This window comes from Gopherus evgoodei, chromosome 5 (assembly GCF_007399415.2).
Source record: "Gopherus evgoodei ecotype Sinaloan lineage chromosome 5, rGopEvg1_v1.p, whole genome shotgun sequence".
In the NCBI taxonomy this organism is placed as follows: domain Eukaryota; kingdom Metazoa; phylum Chordata; order Testudines; family Testudinidae; genus Gopherus; species Gopherus evgoodei.
This window is the reverse complement of record NC_044326.1, coordinates 32,095,394-32,112,945: the sequence shown is the minus strand read 5'-3', so window position 1 is coordinate 32,112,945 and position 17,552 is coordinate 32,095,394. Positions and strand designations below refer to the sequence as shown.

The window sequence follows — 17,552 nt, the reverse complement described above, 5'->3', positions numbered from 1 at the left end:
TATGTTATACATAGATTAAGTAATATGAACGGTTAACTATTAAATACTGTAGTTTGAAAACATTCTGGAGATGGGAGTCTTTACTTATAGAAAAGGTTAAAATGAAGCTAAAAAAGGTAAAGTAATCAAGTTGTAGAGACACTGATAAATTGATAAATACCTTTTTTTGGTGTACAAGATGCTTTCTTATTTAAGCTGCAGCCCTTAATTTTTTTTTAATTTTTAAAATGATTAAGCCATGCACTGCTAGCTTAAAATTCATTACCTTGGTGTGCAGAAGTGTCCTCACCCGAGCATCTAAAATCGAGATCCTTCTTCAATTTCTCCTCTTGTTTCCTTATAATGTCACTGGAAATTGGTGTATTCTTGGGCAAGCCATGTAAATACTGCTCTATCTAGTTGGTTATCTTGGGCAGTTTTTAGGTGCTTCCTTTCCAGACCTTCACTTTCATCCAGTTCAACTAGCATTGATTGTAATTTATCCTCATCCTTGATCCACCTTCTTAATGTTGATTCCCCCACGCCTAGTTCTTTTGAGACCTTTGCTTGGCTCATTCCTGATTTCAGTCTGTCCAAAGCTTCCAATTGTTCTTTGACTTTCATTTCCGTGGCTGTGAATTACTTGCCATCACGTCAATAGTATTTTAATATTAATGCTAACAATTTTTTAATTGTTTAGAAAATGTCAGCGCAGAGTTAGTGTTTCTAAAATACAACTAGTGAGACAACTTAAGCTTAGTCTATACTGTACACAATTTAGAAACGAGATTAAAATAGGCGGAAGAGATGAGAATGCCTAATGGGACCATGGACAGGCATATACATTTACTCCTGCGTTCTCATTGTTGCACATTTGTTCCACCACTTCAATACATGCACATTTGTACAGACAATGTACTGTAGGTACATAATTTGATACAAGCCACATTTTAAGAACCGAGGCGCCAACCACGGATGGTTTTGTAACAACTTTAAACTGGCAAGGCGGCAGCAGGTTAGTCAACGACGAAGTTAGACTGAACTCTTCTTTTTGATAAATTAGTCATGGTTATAAATACGAAGGCCATTTTTATTATAACAGCCGTTGAAAATGAGCTACCACCTTGCATATGGTTTTGTTATGTGCAAAACGAATTTAAAAATTTTAAATGGTTTTAAAATATTAACAGATTTAAACTGTCAGTGTTATAACTTTAATTAAGGCTTGCAGACAAGACTGTTTTTTATTCAATGAAAATTGGAATGAAAGTTTAAAAATGCTGTAAAGGCGTTCAGCTTTGTGTTTCGACTTTCCAAGGCAGGCTTGTAAAAACATACATACTGAATATGTATGCAGTAATTATTAAATGTATAAACTGGGTTTAAACAGAATAAAAGTATGTTGTAGACAAGACAGAAAACCATTTTTGCTTTACCATGTTATATCCGAATTCGTGTTATATCGGATTGCATTATATCGGGATAGAGGTGTATTATAATTTGATTACTTCAACCTAGCGAGTCCTTTATTGAATGTATCTTTTTAAAATATTTTTCAGTATTCATCAACATACATTTAAAAATTACATTTCAGTACCTAAGTGTATTTTTCATAAGTAAATTTTTACTTGACAGAAGTATACAGTATGTGATTGAAAATCCTGTATAAATCCAAGATCACGTATTGTTTTCGTTTGAATTTTTCTCAGTGACTGGTAGCACATTCAAGACTCCCAACACCTTACTTCAACCTGTCTTGAAGATCTGGGGGCATTATATCTTCTCCAAAATACTTCTAATCAGTTCCCTGCAGTATGATATTTGAAAAGAAATTCTGTGTTTCTCATTCTTTTCCCCCAGACAAGTTTTTCTACTCATTGTGATTCCTCCACCATATTAAAAGTTAAAGAAATATGATCTGTTTTAGAAAGAATAGTGGTATAGTGCACACTCTCTGTATATTTCAGTAACACTGATGTGGCCAGATTACCACCAGATTCAGGTGTGGTATCTTACTAGGTCAGGGTTGAGTTGGGTACATAAATGAACAAAGGAGGAACACATAGGGAGTAAGAGATGCACATTGTTACCAAGAAAGTTGCTGATATTTTTTTAATCTGGTCCAGACTAATGAAATTTATGTTTTTTAAAGATTTTTCACCAGGATTTGCGAGGGGTGATGTTTTCAGGAGTGTAAATACAGAATTTCACACAGCTCTGATCTTGAACCCAGTCTTTCAGAGTTATTATCAAGAACTTTGTGGCCTGAATCTCACTTAACCTTTTAGCTGCAGATCTCTTACATAAGTTATATTATTTATAAGAAAAATCTGGCCCTGATGATGTGAAACCAAAGTAGCATCTACTGGTAAGCAAAGTGATTAGCACATTAGGGCTTATATTTAGGCTCTGTGTTGGTATTTCAGTTAAATGTATACACCCATACACATAAGTTGTATGTGCTTGTTTAGCATTGAGTCCCCAGAGTTTTTTAAAGAATTGTAGAAAAACAAATATAAAGTAGTCCTATGTTTAGGTATAAAGATAACAAAATATGAAATTGAAAGAACTGTTCATATTTAAGTCATGTGCAATCTTGAATCATGCTCTGCCTGTTCCACTCATACTCACATTCTCCCTATATTAGCTTTTTACAGTAAATAAGTTTAAATCTGTACATTTAGAGTAACTGGCAGTTGAAGATCTGGGATGATTTTAATGGAGTTTTCCCATAGGGCATCTAAAATTGGAAAATGTTCAGAAGGGATTTTTTTTTAAAAGCCTAATATTTGAGAGAAAGTTTTGATGGGAAGTTAGAATCTTAGACTCATAGACTTTAAGGTCAGAAGGGACCATTATTATCATCTAGTCTGACCTCCTGCACAATGCAGGCCACAGAGTCTCACCCATCCACTTCAATAACAAACCTCTAACCTATGTCTGAGTTATTGAGGTCCTCAAATTGTGGTTTGAAGACCTCAAGCTGCAGAGAATCCTCCAGCAAGTGACCCATGCCCCATGCTGCAGAGGAAGGCGAAAAACCTTTAGGGCCTCTGTCAATTTGCCCTGGAGGAAAATTCCTTCCCGACCCCAAATATGGCGATCAGTTAAACCCTGAGCATGTGGGCAAGACTCACCAGCCAGCACCCAGGAAAGAATTCTCTGTAGTAACTCAGATCCCATCCCATCTAACATCCCAGCACAGACCACTGGGCATACTTATCTGCCGATAATCAAAGATCAGTTGCCAGATTAATTGCCAAAATTAGGTTATCTCATCATACCATCCCTTCCATAAACTTATCAAGCTTAGTCTTAAAGCCAGATATGTCTTTTGCCCCCACTACTCCCGTTGGAAGACTGTTCCAGAACTTCACTGCTCTAATGGTTAGAAACCTTTGTCTAATTTCAAGTCTAAACTTCGTAGTGTCCAGTTTATATGTTCAGTGTTCAGACCGAGTGAAAAGATGACTTATCCAATTACTAGCTTTACAAGTTCAACCTGGGTACTAACAGTCAATGTGTGATTTACACATGATCAGCGGTAAAGATTCTGAAATTGGAAAGAAACAGCAATTTTGTGGATACAGAGAGAATATTGCTATATAGCTTACTCTTCCACTATTATGTTAGCTCAGCAACTTTGATAGTAATTGTGTTTCAATAAAGATGCCAGATGGTCAGATTTCTCATTCCTGGGTTTTGTGCTCCCTATCATAATAACGTAGGGTGAACTCCCTAAGTTCTGTAGTTTTTGTAGTTCCTAAAGGCAAAGAGAGTGTGTTTGGATGCAAGCCACCTCATCTTCCCGTCTCCACTGGTGGTTGCATATTACCCAGGAGTCTGTAGTTCTTTTCTAGTCAGCTCTTTCTTGACTGCATTCATCAAAGGAACTTTGTTCTCTCGTCACTGCTCCAGGTGGTAGCTTGCTCAGTGTGGATCATACTTCAATTATCTTTTTGTGTTTGTTAAATTTTTGACTGCAAAATTTTTCATTATCTCTTTTCTTGCTCTTAGTTTGGGAACTTCAGTTCCATAAGTAGGCATTTATTTCTGTTAGATGCTTCGGTGCTTTAATTTCACCATTTTGTCCTTGCTTTAGCATTTTTGCATTAATATCTGTTGTTTCATTACTTTGACACTTGTTGCCTTGCTGCTGCTTCACCTTTTTTCACCTTTTTTTCTCAAAAGCTTCCTTAAATCTTTTTGGCTCCGGTCTGCATTTCAGAGTTCACTAAATCCCAAAGCTACTTGCATTGAGTAGTGTTTTTTCTGTTTTTCAAAATATTGTCCACTGTCTTTACCCTTAAGGAGCTAGAAAGATCACTTAATGGAGTCAATGTCCATGAGGCAGAAAAATATCAGTAATAGAGAAGTGTGTTTGCTGTGCCCTGTGCCAGGGTGGTAGATTAAGGCATCATGGGGATTGCCTTCAAGTCTTCCTCAGACTGACTGACAGAGTTTATCTGAAGAGAAATTCTCAAACCGTAAGTCTTAGTTGTCTTCAGCTGCTGATGTTAAAAATCTGTGTCAGCACCACTGATGTGCCCTGAACTTCATGCTGAGTCCCTAATAACCTTGGGGTCTTTGCGCCTGAAAATTGGTGGTACTGAGCTCCTGCTCATTGGATAAGGTATTGCCTCTGAATAAGAAGCATTGGCAGGAGGCTAGAGAGAGCCAGCTGACCTCTTGTGCTTCACTGATGAAGCTCCCAACTCCAGGCAGCTTTACATTCAGATATCCATGGTTCCCTTTTGTTTCCAGGACTTGAGGTTGAGATGGAGCTAGGAATCATGAGTGGCAGTATTTGGCTCCTTCAGATGTTCGAGTACTGCTTTCAGTGGTTCCCTCTAATGTTGTACCATGAATTGTCAGATTTCTTGATGCAACCTGAACTTATTTTTGTACTGTTTTGGCATCTCTGGTGTCAGTGCTCTTTGTGCAGTGTGTTGATGCATCTCAGTGTGGTGTTGACACTTCAGACCAAACCATCATATCACCTGCTCAGTTCTTCAGCATTTGGGTGGGGCAGGGTGGTGTAATTGTCATCTGGATTCTGAGGAACTGGAGAACTCATCTGCTAGCAAATACATACCAGCATGGAGAAGCAGCAGGATAGTGACTTCATAACAGGACTACTAGCACACTCTTAAAAAACTGTCTCAGTAGGCTAAATGTTGAGATAGGGCAAGTCCAGGAATTTTCAAGGACTTTGATATGTGGGCCAGAAACCCAAGTCCAGTAGGGCTGCATTTTCCTTGCTATCTGTCTTACAGCTGCTGGTGATGGAAATGTGACAAGCAACTTACACCACTGCTCCATTTTTGGAGACAGTTGTGGAAAAGTATATCTTTCCAATGAATGACACTAGTCATGTGTTCCTCCCTTCCTACAAGAACCTGGTGACCAAAGCAACTATAGTTAGAGCAAAAACCAGTCAAACACATGGCACCAGGCCCCAGAAACCTCAGGCTCAGAGATGGAGTTAATATGGGCAAGAAAATTATAAATTAGCAGGTGTAGCCTTTTTGTATTGTGGTCTATTGGGCCTTCAAAGCCAATGTGCAAGGTCATGCTTTGGAAAAATGTGGAGTCCTTTTGCAAGGGCAAATGCCAGAATTGCATCATTTTCAGACAGTCATTGATGTGGATAATAGTAAGTAGCCTAAGTTAAAGGAATGGATGACTGTATGCTTGCTTTGTAGCTAGCTGCCAAATAGGTGCTGAATAGAACCTCTTAGAGGAATGGGTGGGGACTCCTATAGAGAAGGTAAGAGTTGAAGGGACCCTGTTTTTTCTGTATTTTGTGGTTGCATCCATTGGGCCTTCTCACAAGGGAAGGAGGGGAAAAGGAGAGCAGTGCCCCCATTAAAGAGGCAATTTGGGAGCTTGTTATCCCCAATGGCCACTGGTTGCCTGATTCTCCTTTCAATTGGGAGTGCACATGTTCCCCTTCTTGGACAGATGCCTGGTCAAAGACACAATTTAAATAATTCCGTCTCACTACTGGTTAGTTTGAGTAGTTTATGATGCTCCCTAGTGGCTTCAGTTCCTCAGCAAACAATGAGAGAATGTACGAGCCCTGCTAGACATGGCTCAGCTGAATGCTTTTTTTGGCTCAGGGCAGGATCCCAGACAGCCCCAATTCAAGAAAGCATAAGCAGTGGAACAGCTCAGACCATGCTGTGAATATTGGATCTCATGGCTGCAACTGTGTTGTTAGTACCCTGGACAGTTCCCATATGAAGCAAGTTCATTTGACCCCAAGATCCCACTGAAGTATGCATCGCAGGGACTCATGCATCACATTTGGGTGACATGATCCTAGTGGCAGTCTAGCAACCTATTGCCAGTTAGGAATTGACTTGCAAATACTTCTCTTCCAAACTGTAGTGAAAAATGGATACAGCCAACCTGTGCTGCTGAGCCTACATTCAGGGACTCCATATTTAGGAAGTTGGTCTCTCACGAAACAACAGTTGCACATTATTCTTGTGAAGAGGAGCGTGGTCCTGCACACATTAGGCACTTTCAGAGATCTGCTGGCTATGAAGGTAGTGCTGATTCAAATGCACTTTGATCCCCACATTCTATATGCACAGGTAGAACGATAGTGGATCATGCCTTGATATTGAGAAGCCCTGAAGGTGTGGGAATAGTGGGTGCAGCCCCACCAACATTTTTGGTCTCCATGTGCCTGGCAGGAAAGCAGAACCCAGTCACGAACTGCCTCAATCTTGGATACCTCCTCACAAGTCAGAATGATGGATCTCATTTCCCTCCAGTGTGGATACTCCTTGTTACTGACGTGAACAAGGAGCTATTGTTTTCTGCCCACAGCACTGATAAGATAACCTCTCCCAACTATTTTTTTTTTAAATTCTGTCAACCTTCATAATTCGAGGGATAAGCTAACTTCTGACTAGAGAGGATTTGGAAGAATTGCCTTCTGTGGAAAGGTTATTATGTAATTGCCCATTATTCTTCCTAACTTTTCAAGGTTTTCTCTTCAACCATGAGGGTTAGAAATCTATTGGTTTTTAAAATGAAAACTGAGATTCTCATGTATTTAGATAACTCCAGTTCCTGGAATTTAAAGAAAAAACACCAAATATCACAAGAATCTCAAAATCATGAAAGTTGGAAAAATTGCATTGTCATTTTAATAAAGAGAAGGGGGTAAACTGAGCCAGAAATAAAATGCAATAACTAAATCTTGTTGGAAAGTGCTGAGCAAACGTTTCTGGTATTTAAAAGACAGGATATTGGACTAGACGCACCAGTGGTTTGATTTAATGTGTTAGTTCCTGTGTTCCTAAGAGACTGTGGTGGCAAGTGTGCCTTGTCCATCCACTTGGGAAGGATGTTCCTCTATGCCTTTCCACCAGTACCTCTGGTACTTAAAATCCTGTCAGAACTCAAGAGACAGATGTTCAGTGATCCTAATAGCCTTTGCTGGCCCTGAGAAGCATGGTCTCAAGAGTTGCAGATTGCTAAAGCTGTTTCCATCAGGTTTAGTCTGGCTTTGGGTGATTTCTCTGGACCAGGATACCGTATTCCATCCCAACTTCACAGCCCTCACTGACGTTTTTTAGTAGAGCTTCATCAGCATACTGTCTCTGAGGAGGAGAACTGTGTCATACTGGCCTCTTTGAAACTATTTGTTAGAGGACTTAAAATTTGTGAGAGGTAAAAGTTCAATGATGTAGTAGGCCCACATTGAATCCTTTAAATTCCTCAGTCCACACTAATTAAACCTGCTTAATCGTCTGTCTGAGAATAATTTAAATACCACAGTAACTGCATTCAGCTTCATTTGGCAGACTTTGCAGCTTCTCAAGATTCTGGTTGAAAGGTAAACCAGTTTCTCTGCATCCCTTATTGTAAGTTTTTGAGAGGCTTGACACTACTGAAATCCCCATCAAAAAGTTCATGGTGTAATAGGATAGTGATATGGCCTTGACAAAGCCGATGAAAGTTCTGTGAGCTCAAAAAAGGGCAGTGGTTAGATTCCTGGGTCTCATGTGCCACTTGTGTTGCTAGAGGGAGAGGAGGAGGATGCCCTAGCCAACTACGGCTGCCTTTAGGGACCAAAAGTCTTAGAGCTTGGGGAGTGGTGTCTGTCTTGTGCTACAATGCACAAGTGAGAATTCTGCCAAAATTGTATCTTCAGAGAAGCAGAATTACAATGTAAGTAATCCTGCCTTATAAGGTTCCCCGCACTTTTTACGATGACACTTGGGCTGCTGTACGGCAATATTGCTAGAATATTTAAAGCTCAATTAAAACATATACTGAAAGTAAGGTTATTAACCATAGAAACATCTTTTTTTGTCAAAATGAAATGTGATTCAGACATGTAAGGGTTCATTGTTGAATGGGATATGGAGATTTAGCCATTCAACTCTGTTGGCATATCGGTGAGAGTAGATCCCACGTATTGCATTGAAAACTAATCTTAAGTCAGCAAGAGTAGAAACTATAAGGGAGTAATTATCTGTTTCGATGATCTTTTTAACTATTCTTATTTAGTGCTAAATTTTTTTGCTTTGTTGATTTGGCAGATCTTTTCTATTACAGTAGAAGGTGGGATTTCACTTTACTTTGGTGTTTCTCAAACTGTGGTCTATGACAAAGTTGCTAGTGATCTATGAGACCCAGCTAGTCACGTGATGCGCTCTCTTCCTTTTTCCAGCTGGTTAGCTGCATTAAAAGATGGCTAAAATAAGTTACACACTTTCCTAATACTACTTTTCTGTGTTGGAAAAAATTAAGCAATTGCTGTTTTTGCCATAGGGATGTTATGTGAACACAAATTAAAGGAGATATGGCCTTGTAATTGAAAATGGGAAAGGAAATTGTTTCTAAGACAATAGTTTCTCTATTAGAACATGGTATACACCATGAAAAAGTTTGAGAAATCAAATATTAGTTTATTACAGAACTACAATTTATATGGGACATTTCTAATGACATCTTACCAACATGGCCTGGCAATCCTGAACTGACAATGTGGACAATGAAAATTAACTTAATGTGTAAGTGAAACAGCTCTTTGTCAAACTTAATCCTTGTTTTTCTGAGAAAGTACTGATTGGAAAATTCTGACAAAGGATTAATTATCTGTAAAACTACATTCTTAAAATAATATTTTGTTTGCTGTAGTAAAAGTTCATTCTGAAAGTAACATTACACGGTGACTTACAGCTTTATTTAATTCACTTGCACTATTTTTGTTTAAACACTTTTCACATGTGAAACCACAGACCTAGGAGTCTACAAGACAAATTTCAGCTCAGTATGTTTTAAAAATCAAAGGGCTAGATTCTGATACCATTACTTACATTAAGTAGTACCTTACTTCCCAGGTAATCTCCTTGATTTCCGTAGAATTATACATGGAGTAAAGTAGAAAGGGATTCAAAATCTGGGCCAAAATTACTAAATGTCTTGAGTAAGTATTTTACCATTATTAAGAGAAAGATAATATTTTACCATTATTAAAAGAAAGATAATTGTTCATTTATATTAATGCATGTGTTTCATGTTTTTTTTTTTCCCCCAGATCTTCCTCAGAACTGTGATCCTAACATTCCCCTAGTTGCTCAGGAATTAATGAAAAAGATGATCCGTCAGTTTGCAATTGAATACATTTCAAAAAGTAGCAAAATTCAAGAGAATAGAAATGGTTCATCATTTGAACCAAGTCTGATATGTAAAAATATCCAAATGAACCAAACGGAAAACTCCCTTCAGGAAGAACAGGATAGCCCTCTAGACCTCACTGTGAATAGAACTCAAGAACAGAAAACTCAGCAAGGTAAATCTTTTGTTTCTGTTTTTATAATATGCTGCTGTTTTGAAATTGTTTTCATGTAGAATTGTCTTATTATCCAAATCTGAACAATCAAAAATAATCACTATTTTTAAATGTTTGTCTGTCCAAAGTAGCATTCAGTACATTAAAATAAACTGAAGATTATTAAAATCCATGTATAAAAAAATCAGTTATTTCATGATTGATTTTTCTGTATTTTTTCCGCATTAGCAAATGTTTCTCTTAACAGCCACAGAAATCTCATGGGAAAACTTTGAAAAAATTATTTCAAAAAACTTTTTTGTTTGTGTGCCATATGTCCCTAAAAGCTAAATATTCCCACTCCTGGATCCATCCACTCAGTGACTGGTGGCAATTCAGCAACCTTTGGAACACTAAAGCTCTTAAACCATCTCACCAATGGGCAGCATAAACCTGTCGAAGTGTGATCTACTGCTTGCTTCCCTCATTTACTTTTTGCACTGTTAACAGGATGGAAGTACATATTACACCTATTTGATTGCTAAGAAAGCGAGGCGACCAGTTTATGATAACTTTATTGAAGAAATGAGTTTTAAGAAGCGTGAAAGGGAGGGAGAGAAGATACTGGTGCATAAGTGGATGGTATTCCAAGCATAGAGGGCAGTATGAAAGGAGGCACAAAGTCCGAACAGGAAAAGGTGAAGGGAAAAGTAAGGATAGAAGTTTAGTAGACGTGTATGAGGAAATTTTAAATGGAGATTCTGTATATGTAGGGATGAGATATTGCAGAACCTTGAAAATAAGGACAACAAACTTGAATTTGTGTTTTTGGGTGTGTGTGGAGTGCTGTATGTTTTTTGTGTTTTTATTTTTTAGGATGCTAATAAAGGAAATTGGGTGGAATGATGGCGTAATGATGGGAGGCGGTGGGATTTTGAATAGTTTGAAGGAAGCAGGAGATAGACAAGATGTTAGGATTGGTAATAAGTTCTTTTTGGATATTTGGCTCTTTATGTTCGAGCTGGCTGTGGAACATTAAGGAAATATTAGAGACAACTGAAGTTTCATGACTGGAGACCATCATGATATAGATATACAATTAACTATTTTATCAATCCCAGCCCTTTGTCTGGCTCTTTTCATTTTTTCCTGCCTAATTTATCGTATCTCTTCTTCCATTTTTACCTCCTTCTATCTTCACAACCTTTTTCTGTTGGTATTTTAATTTTTTTATTTTTGGGGGGGAAGGGGGATGCTGATATAACTTTACAATTTAATAAGTTAACCTTTTCTCTCAGCATCGCAGTTTTAGTTTGTTTTTATAGACTTGTTAGGTTACCTTTATAGAAACAGTGGAAGAAGAGATCTGGGATATCCTTTTTTGCCTCTATCTGACTCTAGGTACTGCTTTCCTTCTAGTATAGTATAGTAAGAGCGGCTGTTTTAGGCTGAAGCTCTCAGTAAAAACTGAGAATTTTGTTGAGAGATGGGGGGATGGAGATATGAAGAGGGTGAATATAGTACCACTGCCTAAAGATGGTGGCACTAGTCAGAGTAGTTCCCTTGGGTCTCCAGGCCTGAATTTAGTCCAGCAGCAGTTTTGAGGGAAAGGTTGATGATTGTGCCATGTCATTTGCAACTCTGAGATTAGAGTCCCCTTGTGCATATGCATTAAGATGCAGTCTTTAATTATAGAATTGTCATCATCATACTGTTTTTTCCACATGGATGCACCTCCCCTCACTACCTATGCTCTGCTCCTCACCCTGTGTTCCATTCAAAATGCATTGTTCATTTCTCCTGGGCACTAGCAACCAGAAGCATTGAGAGCACAGGAGAGGCAGACTCCCTCCTCTCATTTCCTATGCCAAACACCACGGTGGCCCCTGATTGCTGGGCAGAGCAATTGCAGGGAAAATCCTTCTCGCCACCTGCAGCCCTGGTGCAAGCCCAGTACAGACAGAATCTTCATTGACCGTTTCTACCAAACTTCAAGTCTCAAGTGAGTATGTGAACTGCAAGGTTTCTTTTTTGTTTTGTTTTGTTTGTTTTTTTGGAGGCTTATAATTTGGCCAGATTTGAGTGGTTTTTTTCATGAGGGCAGCAGAAGGCATATTCCTGATACCAAGGCAGTACCACCTTATCCCATACCCTCCAGTTTCACATCCCTGCTCTAAAGCATGGAGATGCTAATGTCTTAGTGAAATGTTTATAAGAATTTTTCAGGATGGGCAAAACAACGTAATTCTTTCCAGCCTTGTTATGAGAAACAACTTAACCTTTTTTGTGAAATATTCTAAAAACATTCAGCCATCCAGCATTGAAAATTCAGCCCAAATGGTTGAAGTTCAGCAAAGTTAAATGAAAGCAACTAATAGAAAGTGTTAGGCAATTTTAACTTTTGGCATTGCTACCAGTTCTGCCTGTAATATGGTATGCACTTGCTCCAGGGAACTGTGCCAGGAATTGTGGGATAGATTCAACAATCTGTAGGCCCTGCAACACTTGCAGGCACTGTTATATGAGGATAGGCACATGGTGTACACCTGAAGCAGGATGATCAATAAGGATAGATTATACTTTTGCTTCAGGTGCAATTTTTTAGTATAAATGCAGCCATAACGGACAACTAGGAGAGCTGGGAGTTGCCATGTTTGTCACAGAGGAGAATCACAAGGTCTTCCCCCAGTTGCTTTATCAAAGGAAGAGATTCAGAAGTAGACTCTGTGGAATCACAGTACTGGAAGAATATGCCTGTCAAGGCTGAATCTCCACTCTGTCACCCTGAGTACAGAAAGTGGTGGCCGCCACTCCAGGTTTGTATTAAACTCCCAAGGTAGCAGCTTTTCTCTGACCTTGGCTTGGTAAATGCTGCTACCACCCAAATGCAAAAAAATACCCTGGACCCAGGATGGAGCACTTGGGAATTTCTCCTTGTGGGGAGGGAATTTCTCCCTCAAGCCCTTTTCCCCTTCCCCCTCTGGGGAAGAGCTGGGAAAGAAAACAAAGGAAATTAGCTGTTGCTACCAGCTAATCAAGCAACATGCCCAAACCTCTTAGAACACCAACAATCCAGGCCTGTTCTTAAAAAACGTCAATTTTACTAAAAACAAAAAGGAAGAAAATACATCTGGAACTTAGGCTTTTGCTAGATTTTAAAAGAGCAATTCCAAAAATTAAGCACTCAAAATAACTTTCTTTGGGGTTAGCTTAAAGGTTACAAGGAAACAAAAGCATCGGGTTAGCACAAAGGAGTTCACAAGCCTTAAAAAATTAACAGAAATAAACCTAATCGCATTTTTCTAAACATTCCTAATTTACTAGATATGATCTGATGGTTTTCATATCTGGTTCAAACTTTACACAGCATTCCTGCTGCCTGTCTCTTCAGCCTAGAGAGAGCGACAGACCAAGGGAATATTTATTTCCCAATTTTAAAAAGTTCTAGCCTTCCCATTGGCTCTTTTTGTCAGGTGGCCACTTTTTTCCTCCTTTACCTGGGGGACTTTTTAAACCCTTTACAGGTAAAGCAAGTAGAGAACAGCTACCAAGAGGGATTTTACAGCTAACTGGCTGTCTGGGTGTCCGTGAAAGGGAGCTTACCCCACCCACACACTTCATTTATCTCACACACTCCAAATCACAGATGGTGCTGGCCAGCCTGGTTCAGGTCAGGTTCACACTGGCTGGGATTTCTTCCTGGAGGTTTAGAAAACAGAGTTAATAAGATGCATACACCTCCAATTTTATTAATAATTATTATTATATGAAGAATTAAACAGTACTTTTTATATTTCAAGGACTGCACTGACTTAGAATGCAGGGGCATTTTTACCTGGCTGATAGTGGGAAACCTTCCCTGGAGAGTGCGTCAGGCACTTTGTTAGAGGCTTCTGAAATGTGTTGTATTGTAAAATTAAAGTCTTGAAGAGCTGAACTCCACAGAAGAAGTTTTCTGTTAGTCTCTTTTACTATGTGAAGCCACTTCAGCGCAGCATGGTCAGTCTGCAGGTGGAATCGCCATTCCCAAATACATGGGCATAGCTTATCCAGAGCATACACAATGGGGTAACATTCTTTTTCTGAGACTGACCAGTGGCTTTCCTTCTCAGAATGTTTTTTGCTGAGAAACACGACAGGATAGAATTGTTGATCTGGTCCTTCTTGAATTAAAACTACTCCCACACCATGCTCAGATGCATCTGTGGTCACGATGAATGGTTGGTTGAAGTCCGGGGCCCTCAGTACAGGATCAGATGTAAGGGCTGCCTTAAGCTGGTTAAAGGCTTTTTGACACTTCTCAATCCACTGAACTGCATTTGGTTGTGTTTTCCTGGTCAGGTCTGTCACTGGGGTGGCAGTTTGGCTGTAGTTTGGTACAAATTGTCGGTAACACCCAGCCAAGCCCAAGAAGGATTGGACCTGCTTCTCTGATTTAGGGACAGGCCAATTTTGGATAGCATTTACCTTTGCCTATAGGGGGTTGAATGTACCTTGACCCACCTGGTGTCCAAGGTGCATTACGCTGTTTAGGCCTATTTGACACTTTTTGGCCTTAATGGTTAATCCTGTGTCTCTTATGCGCTGGAAGACCACTTGGAGATGTTCCAGGTGTTCTGTCCATGAATCTGAGAATATAACCACATTGTCGAGGTAGGAGACAGCAGGTTCCCCAAAGCCAGCCAGAAGGTTATGTACCAATCTCTGGAAGATGGCGGGTCAATTTCGCAGTCCAAAAGGGAGCGCATTAAATTCATACGGCCCTGCATGAGTGATCAAGAGTGATCGTTTCTTGGCTGAGTCATCTGGCGGCACTTGCCAGTACCCCTTAGTTAAGTCTAAGGTGGAGATGAACTGGGCACATCCCAGTTTCTCCCAATAGCTCATCTGTGCATGGCATTGGATGGTTCTCTGGGCATGTTACAGCATTTAGTTTACAGTAGTCCACACACAAGTGGATTTCCCCATCTGGTTTGGGAACCAGAACCACTAGAGAGGCCCATGCACTTTCAGAGGGGCAGATTACATACATCTGTAACATGTCCTTGAACTCCCTTTCTATTGTGGTTTTAGCTTGAGGAGCCATCTGGTAGGGTTGGTCTCTAATTGGGCAAGCATCACCTGTGTCAATGGAGTGGTACACCCATTCTGTCCATCTTGGGTGGCTGAATACACTGGTGTGAAGCTGGTGCACAGCCCACTTTTTTCTTTCTTTACCTGAGGGACTTTTTAACCCTTTACAAGTAAAGCAAGTAGAGAACAGCTACCAAGAGCGATTTTACAACTAACTAGCTGGCTGGGTGTCCATCAAAGGACGCTACACCCCCCACATACTTCATTTGTCACAATGCCCTTCAGCTTCTTGACTGTTAAACTGAACTGGACTGTTGAAAAATACTGGTCTGACAGGAAAGGGCCAGGATGATACATGTGGCACCAAACTGGTGACCCAGGCTTTGGTTCCCAGATGTGGTAAGATGACACTGCTTGCTATTTTTATTCAGCTATGACCTTTTCTCTGGTCTTAATGCTTCCTCCAAATCCAGCAGCATTAAACATCACAATGACAAAGGCTAACACCATTAATAAACATCATAACCTAATGCATGATGTCTACAGCATCTTAAGCATTTGTGCAGATTTTACTTTTACAATATGGTCTGGAGTTTGGATGTCCACTAATTCAGTAATTTCACCCTTGTGTATTATGCTGAATTCAGATAGCTCCAGACTTTGCAGTTTGCTCACATGTCAAGAGATTTTTAGAAGACATGAATGTTATTGAAACCTCCAGAAATTAAGATATTTCTCATATAGATGCTCAATCTGGTACTCTATTCTTTAACCAAAAAAAAAATTGAACCATTCCAAGAGGTGGTATTCTACTTCCTGTTCTTCAGAGTGGCCTTTCTCATGCCTTTTGTTTCTGTCAGAGTGATGCCCAAACTTGCAGAACTGTTATTTTATAACAATACTTTACATTCCATCAACAGAAGATAGTACTCTGTGTTCTATCCAATTTCTTCCCAAAAGTCAACATTGAGATTTACTATTTCCAAAACACTGGTCTGCTATTATTTTGCCAAACCCATTACTTCTAGAAGTCAGTTTCATTATAGTCATGCTCTGCTTGAAAAACAGAGAGATACAAGTGCTAGCTATAGCTAAATTAAGCCATGATTTAAACTATATATAGAGTTATTACTCTTATTGACTTATAAAAGATCCTGAGTTTTTCCCTTAAATTATTATTTAGATTTTCCAGAAATATCCATGCATCCAGGACATTAATCCATCCCTTTGAGATTGCAGAGATTGTCCTACTGCATCAAGCATCTCTTAGCTCAGTGGCAAAAAATGTTCACTGATGACAAAATCAACGAAAAGAAAAAGCCTGTGAACTGGGAATTCTGGTAGTCTTCAGGACCACTTGGAAACAGTTTAACTTTCCTCCAGAATTTGCTCCTCTCTCTGCATGTCCACAGTATAAGGCATAGAGATGCAGTATTGATTTTTTTTCTTTTTATATTGCTCATTGTTATCTCTATTTACTGTGTGTACTGAACAAGTAAAGTATATAGTTAGACCAAGAATACAGTCTGTAAAGGTTAAGGTTAGAGAATATAAGTCTATCTGCCAAGATGCTGATAATGGACTCATCCACTGTCGGATGGGGAGCTCATCTGTGTTGATTGAGCTGCCCTTTGAACCTTTGGCATCCTGTTCTTTATACCTTCTGCCTATGAAGACCATCTACTTTGATATATTTTCAAAGTATTTGAATGAGGACCTCCTTTTGGTTAAATCCCTGGCTCTGCTAACTGTGGCCTGCAGCGTTCTTAAATCCATAGATTCTAAAGCTGGAAGGGAACCAGTGTGATCATCTAATCTGACCTCTTGTATAATAATAGGCTATGCTACTCCCCCAAAATAATTCATAGAGCATATCTTTTAGGAAACATCCACTCTTGATTTAAAATTGACACTGATAGAGAATCCACCACAACCTTTGGTAAATTTTTCCAGTGGTTTATTTATCCTCATTTAAAAATTTGTGCCTTATTTCTAGCTTTGTCTCGCTTCAAATTCCAGCCATAGGATCATTTTATATCTTTCTCTGTGAAATTGAAGAGCCCATTATTACATACTTATTCCTCATATACATACTGTAATCAGGTCACCCCTTAACTGTCTTTTTTTGTTAAGCTAAATAGATTGAGCTCCTTGTATCTATCAGTATAAGGCATGTTTTCTAATCCTTTAATCATTCTCATGGCTCTTCTCTGAATCATCTTCAATTTATCAACTTCCATCTTGAATAGTGGACACCAGAACTGGACACAGTACTCCAGCAGCAGTCGCACTAGTGCCAAATACTTAGGTGAAATAATGTCTCTACTCTTAGGCCTGGTCCACACTACGCAGTTAAATCGATTTAAACAGCGTTAAATCGATTTAACGCTGTACCCGTCCACACTACAATGCACTTAAAATCGATTTTAAGGGCTCTTAAAATCGATTTCTGTACTCCTCCCCAACGAGAGGAGTAACGCTAAAATCGATATTACTATATCGATTTAGGGTTAGTGTGGACGGAAATTGAAGTTATTGGCCTCATCATTTTACAGTAGCTACCCACAGTGCACTGCTCCAGAAATTGACGCTAGCCTCGGACCATGGACGCACACCACCGAATTAATGTGCCCTAGTGTGGCCGCATAAAATCGATTTGATAATATTGGTTTTATAAAACCAGTTTTAGTTATTTCGATTT

The 17,552-nt window shown here is 39.3% G+C and overlaps 1 protein-coding gene across 12 annotated transcripts in view; it reads left to right on the top strand.

Annotated features, from left to right (window-relative positions):
• LCORL (ligand dependent nuclear receptor corepressor like) overlaps nucleotides 1-17,552 on the top strand; it is a 182,967-nt gene that overhangs the window by 98,056 nt on the left and 67,359 nt on the right. For 11 of the 12 annotated variants that reach the window (XM_030565402.1, XM_030565399.1, XM_030565395.1 and 8 more), the window contains one exon: nucleotides 9,545-9,799. In XM_030565402.1, coding sequence (XP_030421262.1) covers nucleotides 9,545-9,799 — 255 coding nt within the window. Of the gene's footprint in view, nucleotides 1-9,544; nucleotides 9,800-11,589; nucleotides 11,781-17,552 lie in introns of all 12 variants that reach the window. The other variant, XM_030565403.1, reaches the window with a different exon arrangement.